The sequence below is a fragment of the Candoia aspera genome, chromosome 1, assembly GCF_035149785.1.
Source record: "Candoia aspera isolate rCanAsp1 chromosome 1, rCanAsp1.hap2, whole genome shotgun sequence".
NCBI classification, from domain to species: Eukaryota; Metazoa; Chordata; class Lepidosauria; order Squamata; family Boidae; genus Candoia; species Candoia aspera.
The window spans coordinates 46,927,139-46,951,622 of record NC_086153.1 but is presented as its reverse complement, the minus strand read 5'-3'; the positions used below and the strand labels follow the sequence as shown (position 1 = coordinate 46,951,622).

The following is a 24,484-nucleotide window of genomic DNA, read 5'->3' as shown; positions in this document are numbered from 1 at the left end:
TCTGTTATTACATTTAGGGGTCTTTTAACTGAAGATTTCAAATGTTCTAACCACAGAATGACCCTGGTACTTCAAGAAAAAAGCTAAATAAAGTTATTCTAAAAATTAATAGCAATCATAGGAACTTTATCCAACACTGTTATGTCAAAAATTATAATTATATATGATTATATAACTGTTAACATGGATCAATGAAACTAATTTGTTTTTATAATTAATTATATCAAATTTGATATTTGATATCAAATTTGATTTTGCAGACTGGTTCAGGCTTACCTGGTAAGAGATATGCAAAGTAGCACTTGAGCTACACAACAGTCCAATTTAGTGTCTGTCAGTTTTCTACCAAGAATTTTTTGATTCCTGGAAGCGCTCTGTCTACTGCAACTGCTGTGTTACATTCCAAAGTTACAAATGCCCCCCTGAGGTTCATGAGAAAATTGAAATTTTCTTGCATGAAATTCTATTATCTGAGTGTCACAAAGGCATTTGGCATACCTCTTCCAAGATAAAAGAAATACTAACAAAATCCCCCCCAAACTAAGCAAGAGCAATATGAGAACTGGTGCCATTCTAAGTCACTGGATAACTGGAGAGTCCTCCAGAGAATAGGATGGTTCTCCGTTCCTTATTCTTTTATTCTAAGTTACCTATTCTGTTTTGCTTGTTCTGAATTCAAGTACATCAGCTTGGAAAATCTGCCTGTGCAAAAAAGAGCCTTTTTACTGGGACTCTGCCTACTTCTCCAGGAAGAGGCATCATTTTCAAGTTACAGGTATTTTCAGTGAGGCTCAGGAGACTAAGGATACTGATCTGGTGAACTAAGTAATTCCCCAACAGCACCTTCTTGGAAGGTTTTGAGTTCAAGCAAAACAAAAAAGGGCTATATATTAATAACTATTCCCACCACTAGGCTTATATCAATTTCCAAAATAGCCACCTTTAGTAAAAGAGAACACAATTCCACATCTGTTTTAGTGTAAAGAAACTGATTAGTAGCGACAGTGAAATGTGACTACTGCCATGATTACCCCCCCCAAAAGGACTTTTCCTCAGACTATCTTATGGCTGTCATCAGCTGTTATACTTAAAGATCTTTTTGTCTAATAGTCAAATATACTTTTTATGGATTTCTGTGAAATATGTCTACATTTCACAGCCATTTAAATAAATGAAAACATTACCATTAATTTGAGAACAGAAGTGTAGTTTACTAAAGCTAGAATCCATCAAGAACTTTCTTTTTCAACTGCTGAAATCAGTGCTGCGACATGTTTAAAACAGATCATTTGATTAACCTTGATTAACATCAAGCTAAAAATGGGCTGTGGACCCCCATTTTCTTTTTTTGCCAGTTAGTCCACTGAAAATTTAGAACTATCAGAGGTATAATACATACACAGCTATGCATGCATATGTCCTCCTTCGACTCAGCTTTGCTTACTGAAAGGTAACTGTTTTCAAATACTAAGAATGTCGGCTGTACCTTTACAAACTGATTTGTAAGATTTGTAGAGCCAGTTTGGCCTAGCGGTTAAGGCAACGGGCTAGAAACCAGGAGACTGAGAGTTCTAGTCCCGCCTTAGGCATGAAAGCCAGCTGGATGACCCTGGGCCAGTCGCTCTCTCTCTCAGCCCAACTCACCTCACAGGGTTGTTGTTGTGGGGAAAAGAGGAGGAGGAAGGAGTATTAGGTATGTTCCCCGCCTTGAGATATTTATAAAAAAAAATAAAGGCGGGATAGAAAACAAACAAACAAACAAATAAATGTGCCTAGTGTAGCAAAATATAGCAAACAAGATTCTTAGTATCTAAAAGACATAGACAGCTGACAGGAAATCTTTCAGGTTGCTAATATCCATTTCTAGATCCTTGCCAATCATGATTTAGCTTCTGTTGGATGATTGATAAGCAAAGTGCAATCCTGATCATCCTCTCTGACCATTCCATGACTTTGTCTTCCAAAATGGTCACTTACTGAACCAGTTTTGAGGACAGAGCTGTGAGCCACAATGAGACAACAGTTTCTGATGGAACAGAAGCATGTGGTATTCAGATCCCAAGTAAGAAAGGTTCTTTAGATACAGTGTGAGCATATTCACTACCTGTTAGTGGCTCCTTAAACAAGCAGCACCTTTTCTTGGCCTTGCCTGGTACTAAACAAGCCCAATATTCATCTGAACCAGTGCTTCTCAACCTTAGCAACTTTAAGATGTGTGGACTTCAAATCCCAGAACTTCCCAGTCAGTATGGTGGCTGGGGAATTCTGGGAGTAGAAGTCCACATATCTTAAAGTTGCCAACGTCAAGAAACACTGATCTGAACCAAGGAGGTAGTAACAAAGTGCAAACACATGATGCCACTGTGTCACAATCTCCTTTACTTAAATGGATATATTCCTCTCTCACTTCAGATCCAAATACTTCACAACCCCAAGAAGGAAATATTGGGAACTTTTATTTAACCCCACAGCTAGCTAGCTAGCAAGCTTTAATTTATTTATGTTTGTTTGTTTGTTTTACTTCTATGCCACCAGGCTCCCAGAGAGAAGAACTGGATTCTGGGTTTTGGCAAGGTTCTATTTTGTCCTTAAAATTTTTTAATATCTACCATAGTGGGCAACATTTCCATGGCCAGGAGCCACACTTAAATATTGGGGGGGGAGTGGGGGGGATTTTTTTTTTTGTGTGAAACTGAGGACTAGTAAGCAGTATGATAGTGGAAAATAAAAGGATACATAATATAGATCTGGAGAGTTCCAGGGATTTTCATTTCTCCAAATTATGCAATGGGGCCTTGTTTGTTTAAACCACAGTACGCTTTTTTAAGCCTTAAAATAAAACTGTCATTGTTTTCCTCTGTAAAATGTCAAGAAACTTTATCACTGACTTTTAGCCATTGCACTACAAAATTTTGATGGTGCAATCATAGAGGGGTTTGGATGTCACAAGGTACTGAACAAGGAAGAACCAAAGTGATGCCATGAGAAGAAGCTAGGAACTAAAATGCACTATAGTAGTACTGAGAGAGGGTATGCATTTACATAAAAAATATTCACCTCCTTTCAGTTTTTCTGAATGTATGCGTATGTTTGCCATTTAATGTTATCAGAGCTTCCAATGGGTCCTACTGATATCTAAATTGAGTGAAAAAATAACACCAGTACGAAACTTATTTCATTTATGTAAGTTATTCAACAAGCTGTGTGTTAGTGTAAAAAAATAATCACCCCTTTAGATTCAATAATTGGACACACCAGCTTAGCTGCAGTAACTGTAATCAGATACTTCCTATAATTGATTATCAGTTCCTCATCACACTTTCATTTCTCCATGGTGAACAACTCAGTAACATTTGATGGTTTTCTATCATTGTTTCTTTCAGGTCCTATCACAAAACTTCTACAGGCTTCAGGCTTGGACTTTGACTTGGTCATTCCAAAACACTCTGTTCTTCATCTATTCTTTTGTAGACTTGATTGTATATTTGGGATCGCTGTTTTGCTGCATGAGTCAGTTGCACTTCAGTTTCAACTGACCAACAGATTCTCTGATATCTTCTTGTAGATTTATCCAATGCAAAGCAGAACTCATGCTTCCTTTAATGTTGAAAGTTGTCCAGGTCCTGAGATAACAAAGCATTCCCAAGCCATAACATTACCACTCTATAACTAACACTTTGTATGCAATTCTGATTGTGGAATGCAGAATTTGGTTTCCACCAGATGTAACAGAATCACATAGTCCCCAAAGCTCCATTTTTTCTCATCTTTCGATAGAACAACATTGCAGAAATCTGTAAGGTCATCCAAGTGCTTCCAGAAGTTTGCAGGGTCACCCAGGTGCTTTCTCACAAACTTGAGATGAGCATCAATCTTCTTAGAGAGCACTGGCTTCTACCATGCTACTTTTCACTGAGTCCTATTTTTACCCAGTGTTTTTCTGATGATAGGGTCATGAAATGCCTTTAAACTAAAGTGGGGGACGCCTGCAGATTCCTGGATGTTGTTTTAGGTTTTGTGACTTTCTAGATTAATTTTATGCTGTGTCTTTATGTTCCTGGAGTAATTTTGATAGGACAGTCACTCTTGCAGATTTACTACTGACCCAAATCGTCTCAATTTCAAGACTGCATCTTTGGAACACTGGAGCCCCAGCATTTTACAAATGGTTTTGTAATCTTTTATAGACTGATAGGCATCAGCAACTTTTTATGGAAGTCTTCAGAAATATCTTTTAAGGAAACTTCTGGTGGGAACATGGCAGACTGAACAGCTTTGCCCATAAGCAAAACTGGCATCATGGCCATTTTTTTGGGCTCAGGCTGGTTTCTCCTGAAACCCAGGAGCACTTTTCCAGACCAAGGAAAATGCTCAGAATTGACCCATTTGTCCTCCGGATGGTGAGTTGCAGCCAGAAGATCGTAAACAGCGTGTGCGATTGACGGGGAAGACTTCACTGGGAGGCTGGGACATCACCATTTCCAAGCTGTGCTGCAGCCTTAAGGGACATTAAGTCCAGCCACCTATTTCTAAAGCACCCAATTTATTTGTGTGTGTGTGTGTGTGTGTGTGTGTAAATAAATAAAAAGTATTTCTACCCTAAGAGAGTCTCTCTTGGTACTTATCGTTATTTTTGTGATTAATTAAAAAAAAATTAGGGCTTTGGATTTTGCTTTCCATCCAATACTAAGGAGGGTTGAGAGTATGTTATTGTCTCCCTGTTACTATTTTTGCGCTAATTTTGAAGATTTTAGCATTTTCCCACACACTGAATCTGTCATTCTGAACTTTTACTTTCCTGCCGCTACTTTCTCTGGGAACTGTCTGTTATCTTATCTTAACTCAATTCAGAAATTTTCCATTGCCTTTCACTTCTGCCAGTTAAGTTTCTAAGGGGCGCCATAATTTACTGCTTCAGAAATGGAGGATCTTAACCAGGCTTTCTCTGACTTTCACTGAGATATTAAAGCAGATATTAAAGCAGGTATGTGGTCTAAAATGTGCCATCTGGTTGGGGATGATGTGGATGAATCTGAAGAATCTAACAGCAATGGAAATGTCTCTCCCAAGAATGAGATTCATGCTTCTGTTGAAATCCTGGATGAAATTGGCAATGCTGAATTGAAGAACTTAAATGGAGAAATTGAGCTGCAAGATGTGAGTGACTTTGACTTTCTGATGGAATGTTATGAAGGGGTTATTATGTATGCAAGGTTTTTTGAAGAGAAGTCTGTGTTTGTGAGGGGAGCAGTTGGGCTGTTTGATTTCTTTAAGAAAATAGCTCTATGCCTATTATGGCAATATGTAAATATCTTGGTCTATTTTGAAGTGGGTTAAGGGACTAAAAATATTTATCTGAATGGTCTTTTGGCTTTGGATGATTTTACTTATCGTTAATGATTGGGATTATGATTACTAAGGTTTCTTCTTATTCGTGTTTTTTATATTCATGTCTTTTGTATCATTAATTATAATGGTAGACAATTTACATTTTTTTTATTTTTGATCTTTATTATAGTAGACAGGAATGTATGGAATAGTAGTATGAAGGGAAAAATTAAGTAAGGGAGTTGATTGGGTGATTTATACTTTTTCTTTTTTTTAATATAAGGGAGGGAGCAATGATATTTAGTGATTTTTATAATGTGCTAAGGGGTTGACTTGTAGAAGTAATGTGATTTTGGTTTAATATAGACTAAGGGATTGATTATGGGAAATTGTTGTATATCCTTGATGTTTAAAGTCAGAAGCCACTTCTTTTTGTAATCAATCGAAAATATTTTTTCTGTTTTCACACTTTTTAGTTCTTTTTTTTTGGTAGTTTTTTGTTTTTCTTTATCTTTTATCGTTTTCTGAAATTCAATAAAATTCTTAAAAAAAAGGAATTTCTTTTAAGCAGGGCATCATGTACCTCTAGGATCTGTATGTTGAGAATTTCACTGTGGACTTCCGGTGGGGACATGGCTGACCGAACAGCTGTGTCTGCAAGCTCCGCAGACAGAACTGACAACACGGCAGTTTTTTTGGGCTCAGGCAGGCTTTTTCCCGAAGCCCTAAGATGTTTCACAGACAAAGAAAATGCTTGGAATCATCCCATCTGCCCTCTAGAATGGCGACCTGCAGCCAGAGAATTGCAAACAGTGTCTGCGCCAGTCTGGTAAGAGCTGCCGGGAGGCTTGGATGTCACCACTTCCAAGCTGCGCTGTAGCCTTAAAGAAACACTAAGTCAAGCCACCCCATTTCTAAATCACTCTCTCTCTCTCTCTATCTATCTATGTACCCTAAGAGAGGCTTTTTACAGCAAGTAGAACTGTTCTCTCTTGGTGCTTATCATTATTTCTGGGATTAATTTTTACAAAAAAAAATTTTTTTTTTTAAAGTTTTGGCTTGTTTCCCTTTTAAATACTAAGGAGGATTGAGAATAAATAATCACCTCCCTGCTATCATTTTTGTATTGAATTTGAAGAATTTCCTACATGCTGAATCTGTCATGAGTACTGATGGCGAGCAGGAGGGGGCCTCTATCCAGGGGGGAAAACGCATGCGTAGTACTGAGGAATTAAGCAGCCATTCAAAGAGACACAGATCAGACCTGCCTTAACTTTTGGGGTTTATATGTCTGGGTTTTCCCACGCTTCTTCAGTTTGTTAGGATTTTCTGTCTTATGTAGCAGTAATAAACACTAGAGACCTATTCCTCGTCTCAGCGTGATTCCTGACTGTTAGGACAGAATCTGCTGTTTCGAATCTTTAGCCTTCTGTTGCCACTTTCCCTGGGAGCTGCCTGTTAGCATACTTTCTCTTGTGTCAACAACTTTCGGAAATTTTCCATTAACTCATTAACTCCTATTCTTGCTAGTCAAGTATCTAGGGGGTGCCATAATCTACTGCCTGAAACATGGAGGATTTCAAGGAGACTTTCTCAGAGTTTCATTGTGAGCTTAAACAGTCCTTTAAACAGATCTTTTCCAACTCCTGTCAAGCTATTTTGCAAGATATTTGGGACACTGTAGAAAATATCAGCTTGTGTCATCTGGCTGGGGAAGTTGTGGAAGAAGTTGAGGAACTCAACAACAATGATAAAAATGTCTTTACTGATAGTGAGACTGAGGTTTCTGCTATGACCAGATTGTGGAACTGAAGGAATTAAATGGACAGATCGATTTACAAATTATAAATGGAACTGTCTTCCTGATGGAAAGTTATGGGGAAAAAGAATTTTTTTTTTCCTATGGGAGACTTTTTGCTGAGAAGTCTGATTTTTTAAGGGGGCAGTTGGGCTCTTTGATCTCTCTGTGAAAAATGTCTTATGTTTATTGTGGAGATATGTGAATGCTTTGGTCTATTTTGAAGTGGGGTAAGGATTTGAGAATGTTAATCTGGATTGCTTTTATGGCTTGTTTGACTTCATACTTTTTTCGATGATTTGGATTAAGATTAATAAGGTATAAACAATAAATGCTGGTTTTAGGTTTAATAGAATTAAGATTGTTAAAACTGCAGTATTATTAATTTTAAGAGTAGACAATTTATATGTCTTTTAGTTTGATTTTCATTATAATGGACAGAAATATATAGGAATAGTGGTAGGAAAGAAATAATTAAATAAATGTATTTTGGGGAAGAGAAGTTGATTAAGAAGTTTATATATTTCTTTTTCTTTTAATGTAAGGGGAAGGAACAATTGTATTTAGTGACTTTTATAATGTACTAATAGAATGATTTATAGAAATCATGTGATTTTGGTTTGATATAGAATAAAGGATTGATTATGGAAATTGCTGTATATTCTTGTTGCTAAAAGTTGCAAGTCGCCTCTTTATGTAACATTTAAAATTCTTTTTTCTTGTGTTTTCACACTTCTTAGTTTTTTCTCTTTTCTTTTTGTAGTTTTTTGCTTTTTGCAGTTTTTATCTTTGCTTTAAATCTAATAAAATTCTTATATAAAAAGGAAAATTTCACTGTGATGAAGGACCAAAATTTGAGATTTATATGGTGTACAGCTGTCTGAACTGACTGACTATTCAATAAAGTATTAACATAGCTGCCCCTAGTTATCTTTTTAATTAAATTGATTGGATTGGGATGGTAGTTATTTTTTCACATTGGTACACTACATACTTTGGTTACTTTGTTTATGAAATAAATAAAGCAAGCACCAAACTTTTGACATTAATTGTTCAGACACATTTTATATATCAGCAGGACCCACATGAAGTTCTAATTTTATTCAGTGGCAAGAATTCAGAAACTCCAAAAGGGGACTGGTACATTTTCACAGAACTGTAAATGTATCAATACTTAATTTTAGATGTTAACTGAATGCAACCAATTTTAATCTGTTAAAATTTAACAACAGGAGATTAACAGCGAAAGTGTCATGAGTAAGGATGGCGAGCAGGGGGCTCCCATCCAGACTGTCAAGCGCATGCGTAGCACTGAAGAATTGTTCAGCCATTCAAAGAGACACAGATCGGGACCGCCTTAACCCTTGGGGGTTATATGTCTGGGTTTTTCCCACGCTTCTTCAGTTTGTTAGGATTCCTGTTAAGTACTAGTAATAAATATTAGAGACCAAGTCATTGTCTCAGTGTGTTTCCTGGTTGTTAGGACAGAAAGCACCACTCTAATTGCCACAAAAAGACAATTCGGAAGACAGACAACTCTTTAATAAATTTCATTTCTAAATGCCTTCAAAGGAGGAGGTATACCTCACATGACTTACCATTTTTACAATTTCTGAATATGCTGATTCAGTAATCACACCACGATTTGTTGAAACATATTCCACTAGTTCATTCAGCGTTGCTCTTTTAATTTCTTTGCTCCTTAAGTCAGAGACAGAGTCCATGAAATCAAATAATACACAGCACTGCTGTAATTTCTGACAAAAGAGGACTTGTTGTTCATTTGAAGTAGCATCTAGAAAAGGAAAAAGTGAATTAGAATTTACTGTTCTATAACATTCAATGTATAGGTCAAAATACACACTTTATTTAATATCACATTCATATTAATCTGGGAGTTCAAGGTAGTAGACAGAAATCTCATCTAATTTTGTGTTCAAAACATGAATAGACTGGACTGAGAGATAGTGACTGGCCCAAATTTACTCAGTGTATTCTGTGGTCAAGTAGGACAGTTTCGTCTAGTGGTTAAGTCAACGGGCTAGAAACCAGGAGACTGAGAGTTCTAGTCCCGCCTTAGGCAGGAAAGCCGGCTGGTTGACCTTGGCCCAGTCACTCTCTCTCAGCCCAACTCACCTCACAGGGTGGTTGTTTTGGGGAAAATAGGAGGGGGAAGGAGTATTAGGTATGTTCCCTACCTTGAGTTATTTATAAAAATAATAAAGGCGGGATAGAAAATAAATAAATATATAAATCTAACATCTTAACTGTTTTAGAAAAACTTACCTAAACTAATGCTAATTGTCCAACAACTGATCCAATATTCCATTATCACATATATAATGAATCCATCTTATCAATGAGTCCCTCTATACAGAATCTGTCATGAGTAAGGATGGCGAGCAGGGGGCTCCCATCCAGACTGTTAAGCGCATGCGTAGCACTGAGGAATTGGGCAGCCATTCAAAGAGACACAGATCGGGACCGCCTTAACCTTTGGGGTTTATATGTCTGGGTTTTTCCCATGCTTCTTCAGTTTGTTAGGATTCCTGTTATGTACAAGCAATAAAACATTAGAGACCAGTTCCTTGTCTCAGCGTGTTTCCTGGCTGTTAGGACAGAATCTACTTATTCAGCAACATCAACAGAACTACTGAAAATGCACTATCGTTACTGAATTTAAATGCGGTCTTCTAGCCTAATCTTTAAAATACTATTCCTGGTACTGACAAAAAAAATTAAATTTCTGAGAAGAAATCAGCATGTTTTCCACACATAGGAAGTGACTGTCCTTTTTTGGAGAGAAAATCAGAATTACACTGAGTAAACTGAGGGTATATACACATTTTTATACCAATTAATGTTACCAAACTTTTGAACAGTACTGTTACTACAGATAGACCTTGCTTACTGACTGCCTCGTGCAGCGACCATTCAAAGTTACAACAGTGCTGAAAAAATAACTTTGCGACCAAGGTGCGCATTTATGACCTTCACAGCATCATCCTCTCACTTAGAGACTGCATCACTTAGCAATCAAGTTGCCAGTCCCAATTATGGTCACTAAACAAGGATTACCTATTAAACAAGGGCTACCTTTATGCTGAATTTTTAAAGCAAAGGTTATTTAAAAATTGTTAATTGCCAAAACTATGAGAAGTTTATATGAAAAAATGAATCTATCTGATCTAGTTTAGACTATTTCCCAACTTTAAGCAAAGCTTAGAAATAAAAGAATTTCAGCTGATCACTCTAGTACTGTGGTGGATTTTGGCGGTGCCGCTGGTTCTCAAGAAGGAGGGAGCACATTCCAAGGAGGTGGAGAAGATAAGCGGAGGCACAGTCCGGGAGACAATGGTGGGAAAACAAAGAGGCTTAGGATAGTCCCGCCCTAGAGTCTCCCAAGTTATTTCCCCTTAGGTTAGGTAGGGTAGCTTTAGTCTGGCAAGATTCTGTCTATACGGTGTGAGCAAATAAAGAACTGGAGTTTGAATGTGTCCTAACAGTCAGGAAACCATGCTGAGACGAGGAATAGGTCTCTAGTGTTTATTACTGCTCCATTAGACAGAAAATCCTAACAAACTGAAGAAGCGCGAGAAAACCCAGACAGATAAACCCTGAAAGTTAAGGCGGGTCTGATCTGTGTCTCTCTGAATGGCTGCTTAACTCTTCAGCACTACGCATGCGTTCTCCCCCCTGGATAGGGCCCCCCTCCTGCTCACCATCAATACTCATGACAGAATGGACTGATTCTTCCTTGTTCTTGGGCTGGGCCTGACAAGTACTGTAGGCTCAACTTTCTCATGCCTTGAGTCTGTTGGCTCTGGTGTTCTTGCTTTCCTGGCTTCTTCAGAAGTTTAGCTCTTCCTTTCCCCTCCAATTCCACAACTAGACACAGAGTTTGAAATCTCAATGCCAATACAAAATGTAATCAGCAATATATTTCTCTCTCTCTCTCTCACTTGTCCCATGGGGTGGCATAAAGGAATCTGTTACATTGCCAGAACTTTTATAAATGACTGTATATCAGCAGGCAGCTAGATATGCGATTTATTTCAGTAGCATTTCAGAATACTAATAACTATTCATATTAGCAGAATAACTTCAATCAGAGGCCAAAAGAATCTGAATTTTGCCATCAGTCTTGGTTATACAAGTTAAATTTGGAAAAGCACTCTGGCAGTGGGCTAAAATTAGCATGTAAATGACCTCAAATGATCGTTTGAAGTCAATTATAGCAATAGATCTAGAAATGAAGTAAAATCCTCCACAAGCAACAGAACAGGGTAGATAATTACATTCAGCTCACAACTGGTTTATGTTGGCTGGGGTTACTCTGAGCTGAAATCCAACAACTGCGGAGGGCTACAGATTCTGTATGCCTACATAAGACAACGTAACTTTGAAATATACAGAACGTATTTCCAATGCAGACATAGCACACCATAAGAAAAGAACAACTTCTCCAAACACGTTTGCCAGATTTGAAACGTACACAGAGATAATGTCCACTTAACAATTTGCACTCTTTAAAGTAGGCGTACAACTCTAAGGTATATATTGTTTGCTCACGTGCATATATGTATTTTTATGTACATTGCTGCTACTGATTTTATATTTTGATTATAAGCCACCATAAGTCATTTGGGTTCAGCACCATATATAATTTATCAATAAGCGATTGTAAATATTGAAGCTTGGCAAAAAGCAAGACGACGTTTGCCAAGGCTATTGGAAAATGACACCCAAGGACCTTATCATTCCTACCAAATGAAAGACGTGCCCATTGTACTTGTTCTAACAGCTTGCTCATTACAGTTTGAGAAGATCTAGAAAAGTGATGTTGAAGAGGCTTCAACAAGGAATGGTGTCCTTTGTGTCCCCAATTGCTTCAACAGAAAGCAAGAAAACACTACAATAACTGCTTCTTTTAGTTTCTCACTTTTGGTGTGGGGATTCAAAATGAGTCTAGTTCATGAAAGATCACCGATAACAATCTGCATGATGGGAGGGCTCCGTTACTACCTTAGACGGTGGCAATGCTCAAGCCCTAGAATACCGTAGTTTAGTGTAAGAGACTAGAAATAATATAAAAATTGACACTTTGCAGGAAATCAGAATCAGAGAATTGTACCAAAAGGAAATAATCATTTGACATATTTATAAAATATGAACACGCAACTACGTTTTACTGAACAAATAAAATCACATGGACAATCTAAGAGATGACGATCCTTACACTGAAACAATGCATTTTATCCTGCATGACTAAAACATCACAGCTGATTTGCCAATACTGACATTCAGTATCCTGAGGTGATAAACAACAATGAACATTGTAAATTTAGTTGAAACTGAAACTGCCAGCCAGAACAAATATATGCAAAAGTGAGTATGCTAACTGAAGAGAAGTACCCTATAGTGGAAACAGGTTATTTTTAAAGTAAGGTTATTTCAGTGTGACTGAAAGCAACCCTCAAGCTGCCAAACACATGACCTATTTTGAGCTGTGCATGTTCGGTAAGCACACTGTGGTTTCCAGTACAAGACCAAAATCTAATTGGCTCAGGATACCTTGACGTGAAGTTATTTAAGACGTTCACAAGCTTAGTCCCAGAGCATCTTTGTGCTACAGTCCCAAAAATAAATTCAGATCTAAAAGAAAATGCTGGCAAAAGAGCACAACCTATGGGTTACATTTGCTTCATCTAGAAAGCATCAATGCCACTACGCACCTAAGGAGGCTTGCAGAATGCTGATGATTTTCATAAATACTTACCACTGTATCTAAAGCATATCAGGCATAGCCTTAGGACCAATACAACAAAGGCAGAAGTGTTGGGAAATGTTTGATTTTGTCCAATTAGCTAAATTATACATACTTCTTATATTCATTTATGGTTTGATTTCTAAATAATCTGTGTGCCATTTTATCCTTTTCACAGAAATTTGAACAAGTCATTGCATATTTCTGACATTTTGTTTCTCTATTATTTTCATTCATTTTCAAAACTTAGTAAGAAAAAGGTCTGAGTAGTTTAATTCTTAAAACTCAAGTTCTAAGAGTACAAAAGACAACACATAAATCATGCTGTTTTGTGTCATAAGGGCGTGATAAAGTTCCTAATGTGAAACATCTTAATATGCATCTTATTCATAATTTAAATATTACTGAAAAGAATTGGACTTAATTTCATACTAATTTTAATTTCCTAATATTTGTGCCTATATCAATTTTCAAATATATTAAATAAGTACATAACCAACTCTACATCTACTGTATACAAACATGTTTTTGGAATATCCTGTCTAGTGAGTTTCCTGAATATACCTGTATTTTAAGGTTACAAAAAGTGGCATTTTGGCAACTCAATATTTCTATTTTACACCTAATGTTGATAGAACAGTTTTCTTCTAGAGTTTCTGAGCCAGTGATGGTAAACGGATGTTGATCAGTTGATCTGGATTTGGGCTGCCATTAACAATCTTGGGGTTGTAACAGCATAATTTACCAGCAGTCACAGCATATTCTGTGGGGCAATACAGAATGGAAAAAAGGAGTAAAATGCCAAAATATACCTCCTGACAGGAACATCAAGTATTTCATCTTGGTCATTATGGGCTGTAGCAACTCAGATGGCGAGGCAGGTTAACAAAGAATGGGAAATAGAAGGAAACAATGTGTTGCTAATGTTGCATATGCACCTGCAGACTTCTGACTTACATTACAAAAGTTTTAGCCTTAAGAACAATAGTCACAACTCATCTATTTAAAAATACAAAAACTGTAATTGTTCTTGATATTAAGTAACATTTTATAGCAAGTTACATTATCTCCACTTGAACCGAACTGCAAAAATACAACTGTAACTAAAATAAATAACATAATAAATGGCAGAGAGAAATAATATACAGGTGCTAACACTCATACTCACATACAGTTTATAGCTATTAGGTATCTAAGGACATCCTGACTGCCAGGTAAGATTTCACAATTATTCCTAGGCTTCAATTTAAGCAGCCTATAAATATTATAAACTTTTAATTTAATCAGTAAATTTGAACGCTAACTTCCATCTTATTCAACAAATTATGGCGATTCAATTTTACGCCTGCATAGTTGGACTGTAACTCAACTTGAATGCCATAAACATGGAAAAAGAAATATAATACTAAGCTGCCACACAAGATGTTGAAGATTTAAATAGAAGTTATTAATATGAAGATTGCCAATGGACAGCTACTATACTTAGTTGTTAATGTTCACTGACATTTATTTTTTAAAAATCAAGTGTTCTAATGAGGTCACTTCTTGAAAAACTCATGTTAAGAATAGTCTCTCTGAAAAAACTGCTGCGCAAAACAATTTTAATTACTCATATCTTAAAACATTACATATAAACATACAATTATTTTCATCTCTAAAAAAATAATCTAATTTTCTCTTCCAAAGAAATGAAGATGATAATATTGACATTGAGTGATATAACCATCAATTACCAAAAGACAGAAAAAGGTAAAATCTCTTTTATGCTGAATTCAACTCCAAAGTGACTTCATAGAGATTCCATGTAATTCTCTTGGCAATAATGAGGAAGTTGTTTGTCATTTTCTTTTTCCAGAGTTGGTTTTTGTTTTTTGTTTTCAAACTTCCCAGACTAATATACAGTCTTGGTATATCCCAGGATCTCCTCTCCAAATGCTAACTGAACAAGGACCAGTGCTGTGGCTTTCTGACAGAGCTATAAAGATTAAAAGCTACAATGCTCCTTACAAATACTGTCTGTACTTCTGGGAATGTTCACAATATGGAACATTCATTTATCAATTCATTTCCAATACTCAGTATAGCTACTGGGGCTTTAATTCTAAAGAACAGAATCAAGAGAGCTACACAGAATCACTACAGAGCCACAGGTATTTTTTCACCCTCCACCTCCTGAACAGCGACCCCACTTATCCCAGAAAATTAGTACCAAGCCTAAAGGAATTCTCCAGAAGTGCCTTCAGTAAAGCAAAGGAGTTGCTGCAAAGAACAAAGGAAGTCTACAATTAATCCACCTACTGTATATGTAGAAAGCATTTCCCCAGGCATTTGGGTCAGGGGATAGATAAGCTCTGTTACTATCTACGGATTAGCGAGATAAAAGTTTATCCTTCAGCACCGTGGTGGTGGTGGTGGTGGTGGTGGTCTGTTTAGGGGGTTTGTTTTAATCTTGTGAGCTGCCCAGAGTCACTTGTGTGAGATGGGCAACTGTATAAACCATATAAATAAAATAAAGTCTTACTTTAAATAAGACCAATGCTTTTTCAGGGGGAAGGGATACAGTTTCATTAACTGATATACTGAAATATAGTGTAATATATTTGTTTGGTCTAGTGGTTAAGACAACAAGCTAGAAACCAGGAGACTGAGAGTTCTAGTCCCGCCTTAGGCATGAAAGCCGGCTGGGTGACCTTGGGCCAGTCCCCCTCTCTCAGCCCAGCTCACCTCACAGGGTTGTTGTTGTGGGGAAAGTATGAGGAGGAAGGAGTATTAGGTATGTTCCCTGCCTTGAATCATTTATAAAAATAAAGGCAGGATAGAAAATAAATAAATAAATAAATAACATAATAAATAAAATAATATCCTACAACTCAGAATTTACTTCGGGTCAAATGAATTCAATAAGCTTTTGGGGGGGAAAAAGCTTCTATGGTTTAAAAAATTCTGATGTGAATGCAAATGAGTTATCTCCCTTGAGAGGAGAGAAAAGAGAGAACACTTCTCCCATATTTGGATATCAAAATTTTAAACCAGAAGAAATAGTCCTAATAATGTCCGACAAACTTTAAAATACTTTACATTCTTACGATTCCTTTATTATAAAGCATCGTTTTTTCATCATGACCTCATTTACAAATAAAAATAAACTAATTTTATACTGTGATTTGAATGCCAGTGGTATTTGCAGCAAACCACAATGCCAACATGGCAACACAGGCATAGTGGCATCATTGCAGAAATGCCACCCTTCTGTACATGCATCCTAACATCTGACACAATGTGGCATTTGCATGAGATTGTTGCACGTGCTTCATCATTTGGACCCTTTTGCTTGCCTTGCAGATGCCCATGATGGAAGCTGCACTGGAAAACCATTCTTAAGGGCAGCATATGCTTTTCAAAAGTAAAGAAATAAGTTTGGCTTTAACATCAGTTGTTCTTTTCAATTAATTCTAATTGCAGATCTTCCATTGAGAAGTTATGCTGTTTTTTTAGAACTGTAAATGACCATGAATTTAGATAGAATAAGAGTTTTGTATCAACCATTTTCATTGTTTACCTATAGGGGTTGTTGTCATTGTTGTTGTTGTTATATTTATTTAGATTTAATATAACTGCCCATTCCAGTGGACTTTGGGTAGCTTACAAAATATAATTAATAAACATAAACAAAATGAAACAGCCCGGACTAAAAACAACCATCAAAACCAAGCACAACTAGGCGCCCCACAACACATTTACCTCAGGCCTGGGACCAAAGCCATGTTTTAAAAGTTTTTCAGAACCCCAGAAGAGAGGATGCTGTCCTTATCTCTGGGGGGATGCTGTTCCAGAGGGTGGGGGCTGCAACAGAGGAGGCACACTTCCTAGGCCCCATAAGGTGACAACATTTAACAGAAGGAACCTGGAGAGCACCCACTCTACCCAGATGTACCAGGTGGGCAGAAACAATGGGAGAAAGTATCAAGCTTTTACTTCCCATCTCTAGATGCAGTATTGTACTTCTGCTTCTGCAGCCTAAAACTAAACTGTACTTTTTAGTTGCAGCACCAAGTTGCCAGCCCACGTTCAGCTGATGGTCCACTAATATTCTTAAATATTTATCGTATGTATTGTCACTCAGCTAGATCCCCCCATCCTATCCCCTATGCATTTGATTTTTTCTATTTATCGCATCCTGTCTCTATGGAAGATAACACACCTGACACCACTGAACATCACTGGCCCAATGTTCAAGCCTGTCAAGATAATTTTGCATTATGATTTTTCCTCTAAAGTGTTATCCAATCCTCCTTAGTATAACCTGCAAAAGTAATAAAAAGTTTGGTGGAACTTACAAAACTAATAAGCAATCCTACCATTCCATCTTCTACTCATTTATAAAAGATCTTGAATAACAAATGATTAAAGGGATCTCAAATAATACAGTGTAAAGCCATTTACAAGTTCCCTTTTGGTATGTGGATTTATTCTCTAGCTCATATTTACCCACCTTGTCCACAATTATAATATTTATCAAAATTTGTTTGCTGTCTATGAGTAGACAATATACAATATGTAAAACTAGGAACTTCCATAAAAACATTCATATTATGAATGATTTTGTTAAATGAGATCAAGATATTTATTTATTTATAACCAACACCTTGAATTAGACCCGGAAGCACACCAGCACCCAGTGCAACTCGTGCAGCAGAGGTGTTACACGCACAGCCCTAGAGATGCCCATCACTGCCTGCGCCACTGCATTCTGCACCAGCTACAGCTTCCAGATGCTTTTCAAGGGTAGTCCCACGTAGAGCGCAGTGCCGTAGTCTATACCAGGGCATGAGTGAGAGAAGGGCTTCCTGATCCAGGAAAGGGAGCAAGTGGTGTACAACATGAAGTTGAACAAAGGGCCTCCTAGCCACATCTGCCACCTGCTACTCAAGCAAGAGTTGCAAGTCCAGGAGGACCCCCAAATTGGGCACTGGGTCTGTCTGGGGCAGTGCAACCCCATCAAGGACTAAAGATGGTAAATCCTCAGATACAGAGGAGCCCCGCACCCACAGTCACTCCGTCTTACCAAGGTATGCTTCACTTACAGCACTCCCTTGGTCTATCAAACCATTCACTCTGTCATAAGGAGAGATAAGGCTAGTATGACATGACTTATTCTTGAAAAATCCATGCTGACTCCTGATAACAGTACCATTCTTTTCCTAACAGACATATACTTGACAATCTGTTCGAGTATCTTTCAAAGTGTAGATATTAACTTAACTGGTCTGCAGTTTTCCAGATCCTCCCTCTTCTTTACGAACACTGGAACTAAGATTTCTCCTCTTCACTCCTCCAGCATTTTATCAGTTCTCCAGTTTTCAAAGATTTAAAATAATAGTTCTGAGAACACTTCCACTGGCTCCTTCAACAACCTGGAATATATTCCATCTGGCCCTGGAGACATAGTTTATTTAAGGTGGCAAGGAGAGTTCCTAGAATCCTTTTCTTAGTTTTGAGCCATGTTCCCCTCCTCTTTGCCTCAAGAACATTAAAAGTGGCTCTCTCCCTGTCCTTGGGAGAAGACAGATCCAAAGAGAGTGTTAAACAGTTCCACCTCCTTCCTATTTCCTGTTATTACTTCCCATTTTTCCTGCACAACAGACCAACACCCTCCTTGACCTTACTTTTATTTTGGATATACTCCCCCCAAAATTGTTAGTATATTTTGCATTCCTCACCAGACTCATCTCATTTTAACCTTTAGCCTTCTTTACTCTTCCCCTACTGGCTCAAGTTACCAGTCTGTATTCCCTCTTAATTATTAGCCTCTAACTGCCATTTCCTATACATTTCTTTTTTTTTTCCAGCTTTTTATTCATCCACACAGGCCTCTTAAGGTTTTTTACCCCCCAATTTTTCCTTTTTTTGTGAACTGCTTGTGCCTGTGCTTTCAGTACCACATTTTTCAAGATATTCTCTCTTGGGCTTGTTTATCTTTCAGGATTTCGAGGCACTGTACGTGGAATGTACAATGTTAAAATCTGTTTTCCTGACAACCAAAATACATTTATATACTGAGAGAGAGAAGGGTTATATTAAGGCCACAACATGGAAGTTAAAAGATCTACTAGGGGAGGTGATTCTTTTAGTGATATCCCCAAACTGACTCTGCTATAAGACCCTGACTTTGTGCAATTTGTCTGATCAAAAATTGTCAGGAAAGGCTTGGGTTTTACATGGCAATTATCCCATTTCCTAGGGAAGCTCTCCTTAGATCAAGAACAACTGATCTGCTTCAAATGGGTTTAGATCCTTAAGGAAAACAAAACCAGCATTCCGCAGCTTGCCAAAATCAGAAACAAGGAGATATTTTCTCATTGTTTTGCTGCTGTAATCTCATGAGTATATGCAAAGTCTGACTTATAGATAAGATCTGGGATACAGCAGACACCACTCAGCCACCATTTCAACTAGTATAATGTATAACATTCTGCTGTCAAAAAGAATTGCCACATGTTACACTAAGTTACATTGTCCTGATTACATACCACAGAAGTGTAAAATGAATCTACTGAAAATAAATACCTATTTGAATGACCGACCACTAAATGACCACAATTCAAATGAACAATATAGCATGGGTTCCCAATAAACAGCAATAATCAGTCAAGAGGAATGGCTACCATATGGTCTACTACAAATCAATATTCATACTGTATCTTTTTAAATCTCTAATGATTTTTTTACCATTATATAAGCAAGCATATTTATGTCTGCATTATTCCTCTGTAGAGACCAACTAATGCACCATGCAGAATGATACAGGAGAATGAAAAGTCAGTTCAATTCTACTTCTTTATTCATTATATATTTTTAAAATTCAACTCACAAAACTAGGTCCCAGCATGTAACTAACATTAACTTTTCCAGAAAAAATTCTGCTAGTTTTTTTTATATCTAAAAATTCATTATTCAACAATACTAGCACTCAGATATGTTACTGGCCAAAGTAGGTTACACTACTGCAAGATTTTAATTAGTTCTCCACAGACTACATTAAGGAAAATAAATATGTAACAAATACACCTTCCTTGGATAAGGTACAGTAAGTATATGAATAGTCTCAAGTTGTAAAAAAAAAATGCTAATCAACTGTCAATACTCTACAAATATTCTAAATGAACCTTTGAATAGTTTAAATATTTAAACCACCTGTCTCTTAGCAAATTGTTTTTAAGTACAATTTCAACCCCAATACAAGCAAAAGACAATTCTGTCCAATTTTAGCTCTTAGAATCAAGCAGCCTGCAAATTCATAACTGGAATAAAGTTCCAGTTGATATAAAATGCTCTCCTTTCAATGCAGAAACCCACTGGCTACATTCAGCATTCTCTAAAGAACATAAAAAGAAAAAGGTAGGCTATGTTGATCATGGGACAAAATCCATATTAGAGCAAATCCCTTATTAAGTCAACTCAAGATCACAAAATAAAGCCATATTTGGAAACTCATTATCCTCCATTAAAATAAGTCTGTAATATGCATGCCCATTCTATTTCCTCCATTTTTACCAAACCCTGTGCCAATGCATTATATTTAGTATAAATATAATATGATGCCCTGCCTTGTTCTTTAGGTCAATCTACATCAACCTGGTATACCCAGATATGTTGGGACTACTAATTACTCTCAGCCAGCAGAGTCTGGATTAGAATTCTGGAACTCCAGTTCCAACACACCTGAAATGCACCAGTTGGGGGAAAGCAACCCTAACTGCATACTTCATAATCTTCCTGATTTTGCCATTTTCTTGGGACTGCAAAAAGACAATATGAAACGTTTATAGAAGGCCTTATACAGTACAAGACTGGTGAGGTACATGTTATAGATATGTCATAAATTGTGATTTCTTGTCATAACACAAACAGGATTTCTTTCCATACTTAAACTATATGTTACTTGTTACAGGAAACTGCAGATTAGAAAAGCTCAGTTGCATGGCTTTCCCATGCATCTATGAAAAAAAGTCATATTTTGAGCAGAACTCACTTGGCATTTTACCAACCCCAATTATTACCTTTTAGCATGATTTATAATCAATTATAATGATTCAGTTCAGTAAAATTTATAATGGTATGTCTATTGCTTTCCACAGCCTTGTGTGGCTCAGAGTGGTAGGCAGTATTACAATCAAAACTCTCCCCACGACCCGAGTTTGATCCCAGAGGAAGCTAGATTATTGGGTAGCTGGCTCAGGTCAACTCAGCCTTCCATCCTTCTGAGGTTGGTAAAATGAGCACCCAGCTTGCTGGGGAAGCTGACGACTGGGGAAGGTAATGGCAAACCACCCCGCTACAGTCTGCCAAGAAAACGTCACAAAAGCGGCATCCCCCCCCAAAGGGTCAGACATGACTCGGTGCTTGCACAGGGGACCTTTCATCTTTCACCATTACTTTCCAGCTCTATTTTTTTAAAGGGAACAGAAACTGAGTTAATGTTTACAAGACACCCCTTTACAAACAACTTGTATAATATACTATAAACAATTGGGACTAATTATAGGACAAACTTCAGAATGATAAAAAAGACGATACCATCATCCTATATTTTAAGCAAAAGTTCTAAATAGATTCCTCAATATGCAGAGAACATGCTCAGGTAAAACAAATTTTGGTTTTGTTCAGTCTCTAGCTACTGTTTGCAACCACTAAACAGCCTCTCTCTTTTGAATTCTATAGCAAGGTTTTAGAAAGAAGGAACAATTTTGCAGAAGCAGCATCAACATCACCACCATCTTGCTGCTTTCAAAGAAGCTGAGAATGAAACAGGTATCCCTTCTAAGGATTGCTATGAACTGAAGGGACTTCAGGAAAAAGATGAGTTGGAAAACTGAGGTGAAAGCATAACTCCATGCCACAGCTTGTCTATGATGCTAAGATAAGCTTCACTGCAGTAACATCTGTCCTGTAGAATCACCTTCTCTCTGTAGCATGCCGGTCTCCAATGTTACCACCTTTCATGCATTCTTTAAATAGGTATTTATTAAGTGATGTTGATAGTTGACAAGTTAAATAAATAATCAAATATTACAAACATGACTTTTTATACTATTGTAAACTAGAATGTAAGCTGAAAAAATACTAGATACTTTCCAACAGAATATATCCAAAGATATTTAATCAGTCAAAAATATAAATGTTGTTCAATCTGATTTCAGGTTAAAGAGAGAACTAATACCCATCCTCTTCAAATCTATACCGATGCTGTTGCAAAAACCACCAAAGAGAGCTGATTAAATCTGCTTCACTCAGCTTTCAGTAATATGCCTAAAGCTTTCAGTAATATGCCTAAAGTCAGCCCCTTCATTGGTTATTATAGACTGACTTGGCATAAACTGACATGCGTACAGAAGAAAGTCAGCATAACAGTGGGGTACAACTGTTATATGTTTTCCATACCTACTCTTCAATCATTTGCTTTTTTGGATGAGTGGCCAATATATAACAGATAAACAGTCAGCTTCCACAATAAAAAAAATACACACAATACAAAACTGTTACTAAACTGAAAGCATCTCAACAGATTACACAGCATTAAAGTGTAAACATACCACAATAATGTTACCAGGATTTATATCAGAGATACATCCTGTGATAATTACAATAAATTCTACAAAAAGAGTAATAGAGAGCCAGTTTGGTGTAATAGTTAAAAGCACCAGGCTAGAAATCAGGAGACCATGAGTTCCAGTCCAGCCTTAGGCACAAAGCCAACTGGGTGACCTCGGGCCAGTCACTCTCTCTCAGCCCTAGGAAGGAAGCAGTGGCAAACCACTTCGGAAATCTTGGCAAGAAAGCTACAGGGACTTGTCCAGGCAATCGCCAGGAGTCAACACAGACTTGAAGGCACCTCCCCACTACGAAGAGATGGACCCCATATTTTAAATGTTTTACCATTACCACTTTTTTAATGCATGGATGGAAAAACAATATCATCTTGCAACAAATGGAAGTTTCCAAGTGCCCATTAGGAAACAATCTATTTTGTAAAACCACAAGTTCTGATGAAACTTAAACTGATGTCCTGCTGACTTTTTACAGTGATTACCAAATCAAAACTACTCAGCTTTTAGTACTGTGCCAGTTCTGCAGATCATGTAACGCATACTCACGAACCGTCACTATATGCATACATTATATATGCCTTCATATAAAATGCATGACAGCAAATGTAAGTTATGCACATAATGGAAATAACCTATTATAATACAGCAATAAAATTATTCAAAATCATCTGTTTCAATTCATGAAATGTAACAGCATCTGTATTAGTTTCATAAATCAAAGTCTTACAGAATGAAGTCTGTACTTGAGATATTTAAATATTTAAGTGCTCAGTCTGAACTATACAAACAAGGCAAGTGCATCTCTTTTAGTACTTAATATCCAATTCACTTTTTCTTTCTTTTATTAAAATTACTTTAACTTTCAGTTAAAAGGTTGCTGGGATTTATAGATAGAATCTCAAATTTAGGCTATAATTGTATAGAATTGTGGTTTGTCTTACAATACACAAGCTATAAACCACGAAGGAAAAACAAATAAATGTGCAAGAATATATAATAAACAGTTGTATGAGCTTGTGGGAGATTAATGGATTATATGAACATGAATTCTAGCAACAAATTTAGCACAGTGCTTCAGTTTTAAAGAGATAAGCTTTTTGGTGTGTGCATGTGTGTTTTTAAAGCAAACAGAAGCAGCAGCACAGCAGGATCAGGAAGAAAACAATAAACCCAAGAGCTCTAAAGCAAAATGGAGAAAAAGAACAGCTTGAACTCTGAACAAACTTTTGCAGACTTTGCTTTATATAAGTCCAGTATCTATCCCGCGTATCTCCAGTTCCTCTTTTCTCCCCAACCCACCTGAATAACCACTTTTATAAGCATCCACCTGTATAACCAGCAAAAGCAGTTTGCTGGAAATGCTGATAATTTAGACAGGACCAAATGAGTGCTCAATCACAACCACAGAAAGTGCAAGGTTCTCAAAACAGGAGAAAACAATGAAGTGTCTAGGCGAGACCCATCCGACAAAATGTTGAAAGGAAAAGCTGTCCCTTTCTTGAGGGAAAAGGAGATTAAAAGGTGGGAAAGCGCGTGGAGAAGTTTCCCTCCAAGAGCGAAAACGGCGTGGAGGAGAGAAGGCAGGGAAGGCGCCAAACAGGAGGTTACCGGGCTCTACCAGGAAGCAGCCGCCCACCCGAGAAAGGCCCGGAGAAGCCGCCCTCCTACCACAGCACCTGTAGCCCCAGGCCAAGCGTGCCACGGCGCCTCTCGCACCAGGCGAATTACCTTTGAGCTGGGGCAGCGAGAAAAGCTCCACTTGGCTGCTCTGGCTGCGGAACTGCGAGGAGCCCTGCGACCGCTTCTGCTTCTGAGCCTTGCGCACCGACCTCCGGGTGAAGCCATCCACTTTTTCCGCGGCGGTAATCGCCGTAGACATGGCGGGGTTCGCAGGAGACACAAGCGGGTCCGTTTCTCCCCTTAAGCATAAAATCCACTCCGGGAACTGAAGGCAAAGCAAAGCAAGCGGCGACGCGCTGGGCC

At 37.6% G+C, this 24,484-nt stretch overlaps 1 protein-coding gene across 2 annotated transcripts in view; it reads right to left on the bottom strand.

The window, feature by feature from the left end:
• PPP2R5A (protein phosphatase 2 regulatory subunit B'alpha) overlaps window positions 1–24,380 on the bottom strand; it is a 50,707-nt gene extending 26,327 nt beyond the window's left edge. For both annotated transcript variants that reach the window (XM_063303235.1, XM_063303244.1), the window contains exons 1-2: window positions 24,230–24,380; window positions 8,725–8,921 (exon numbers count right to left, since the gene is read on the bottom strand). In XM_063303235.1, the coding sequence (XP_063159305.1) occupies window positions 8,725–8,921; window positions 24,230–24,380 (348 nt within the window). The remainder of the gene's footprint in view (window positions 1–8,724; window positions 8,922–24,229) is intronic.
• Between the last annotated feature and the right edge of the window lie 104 nt (window positions 24,381–24,484).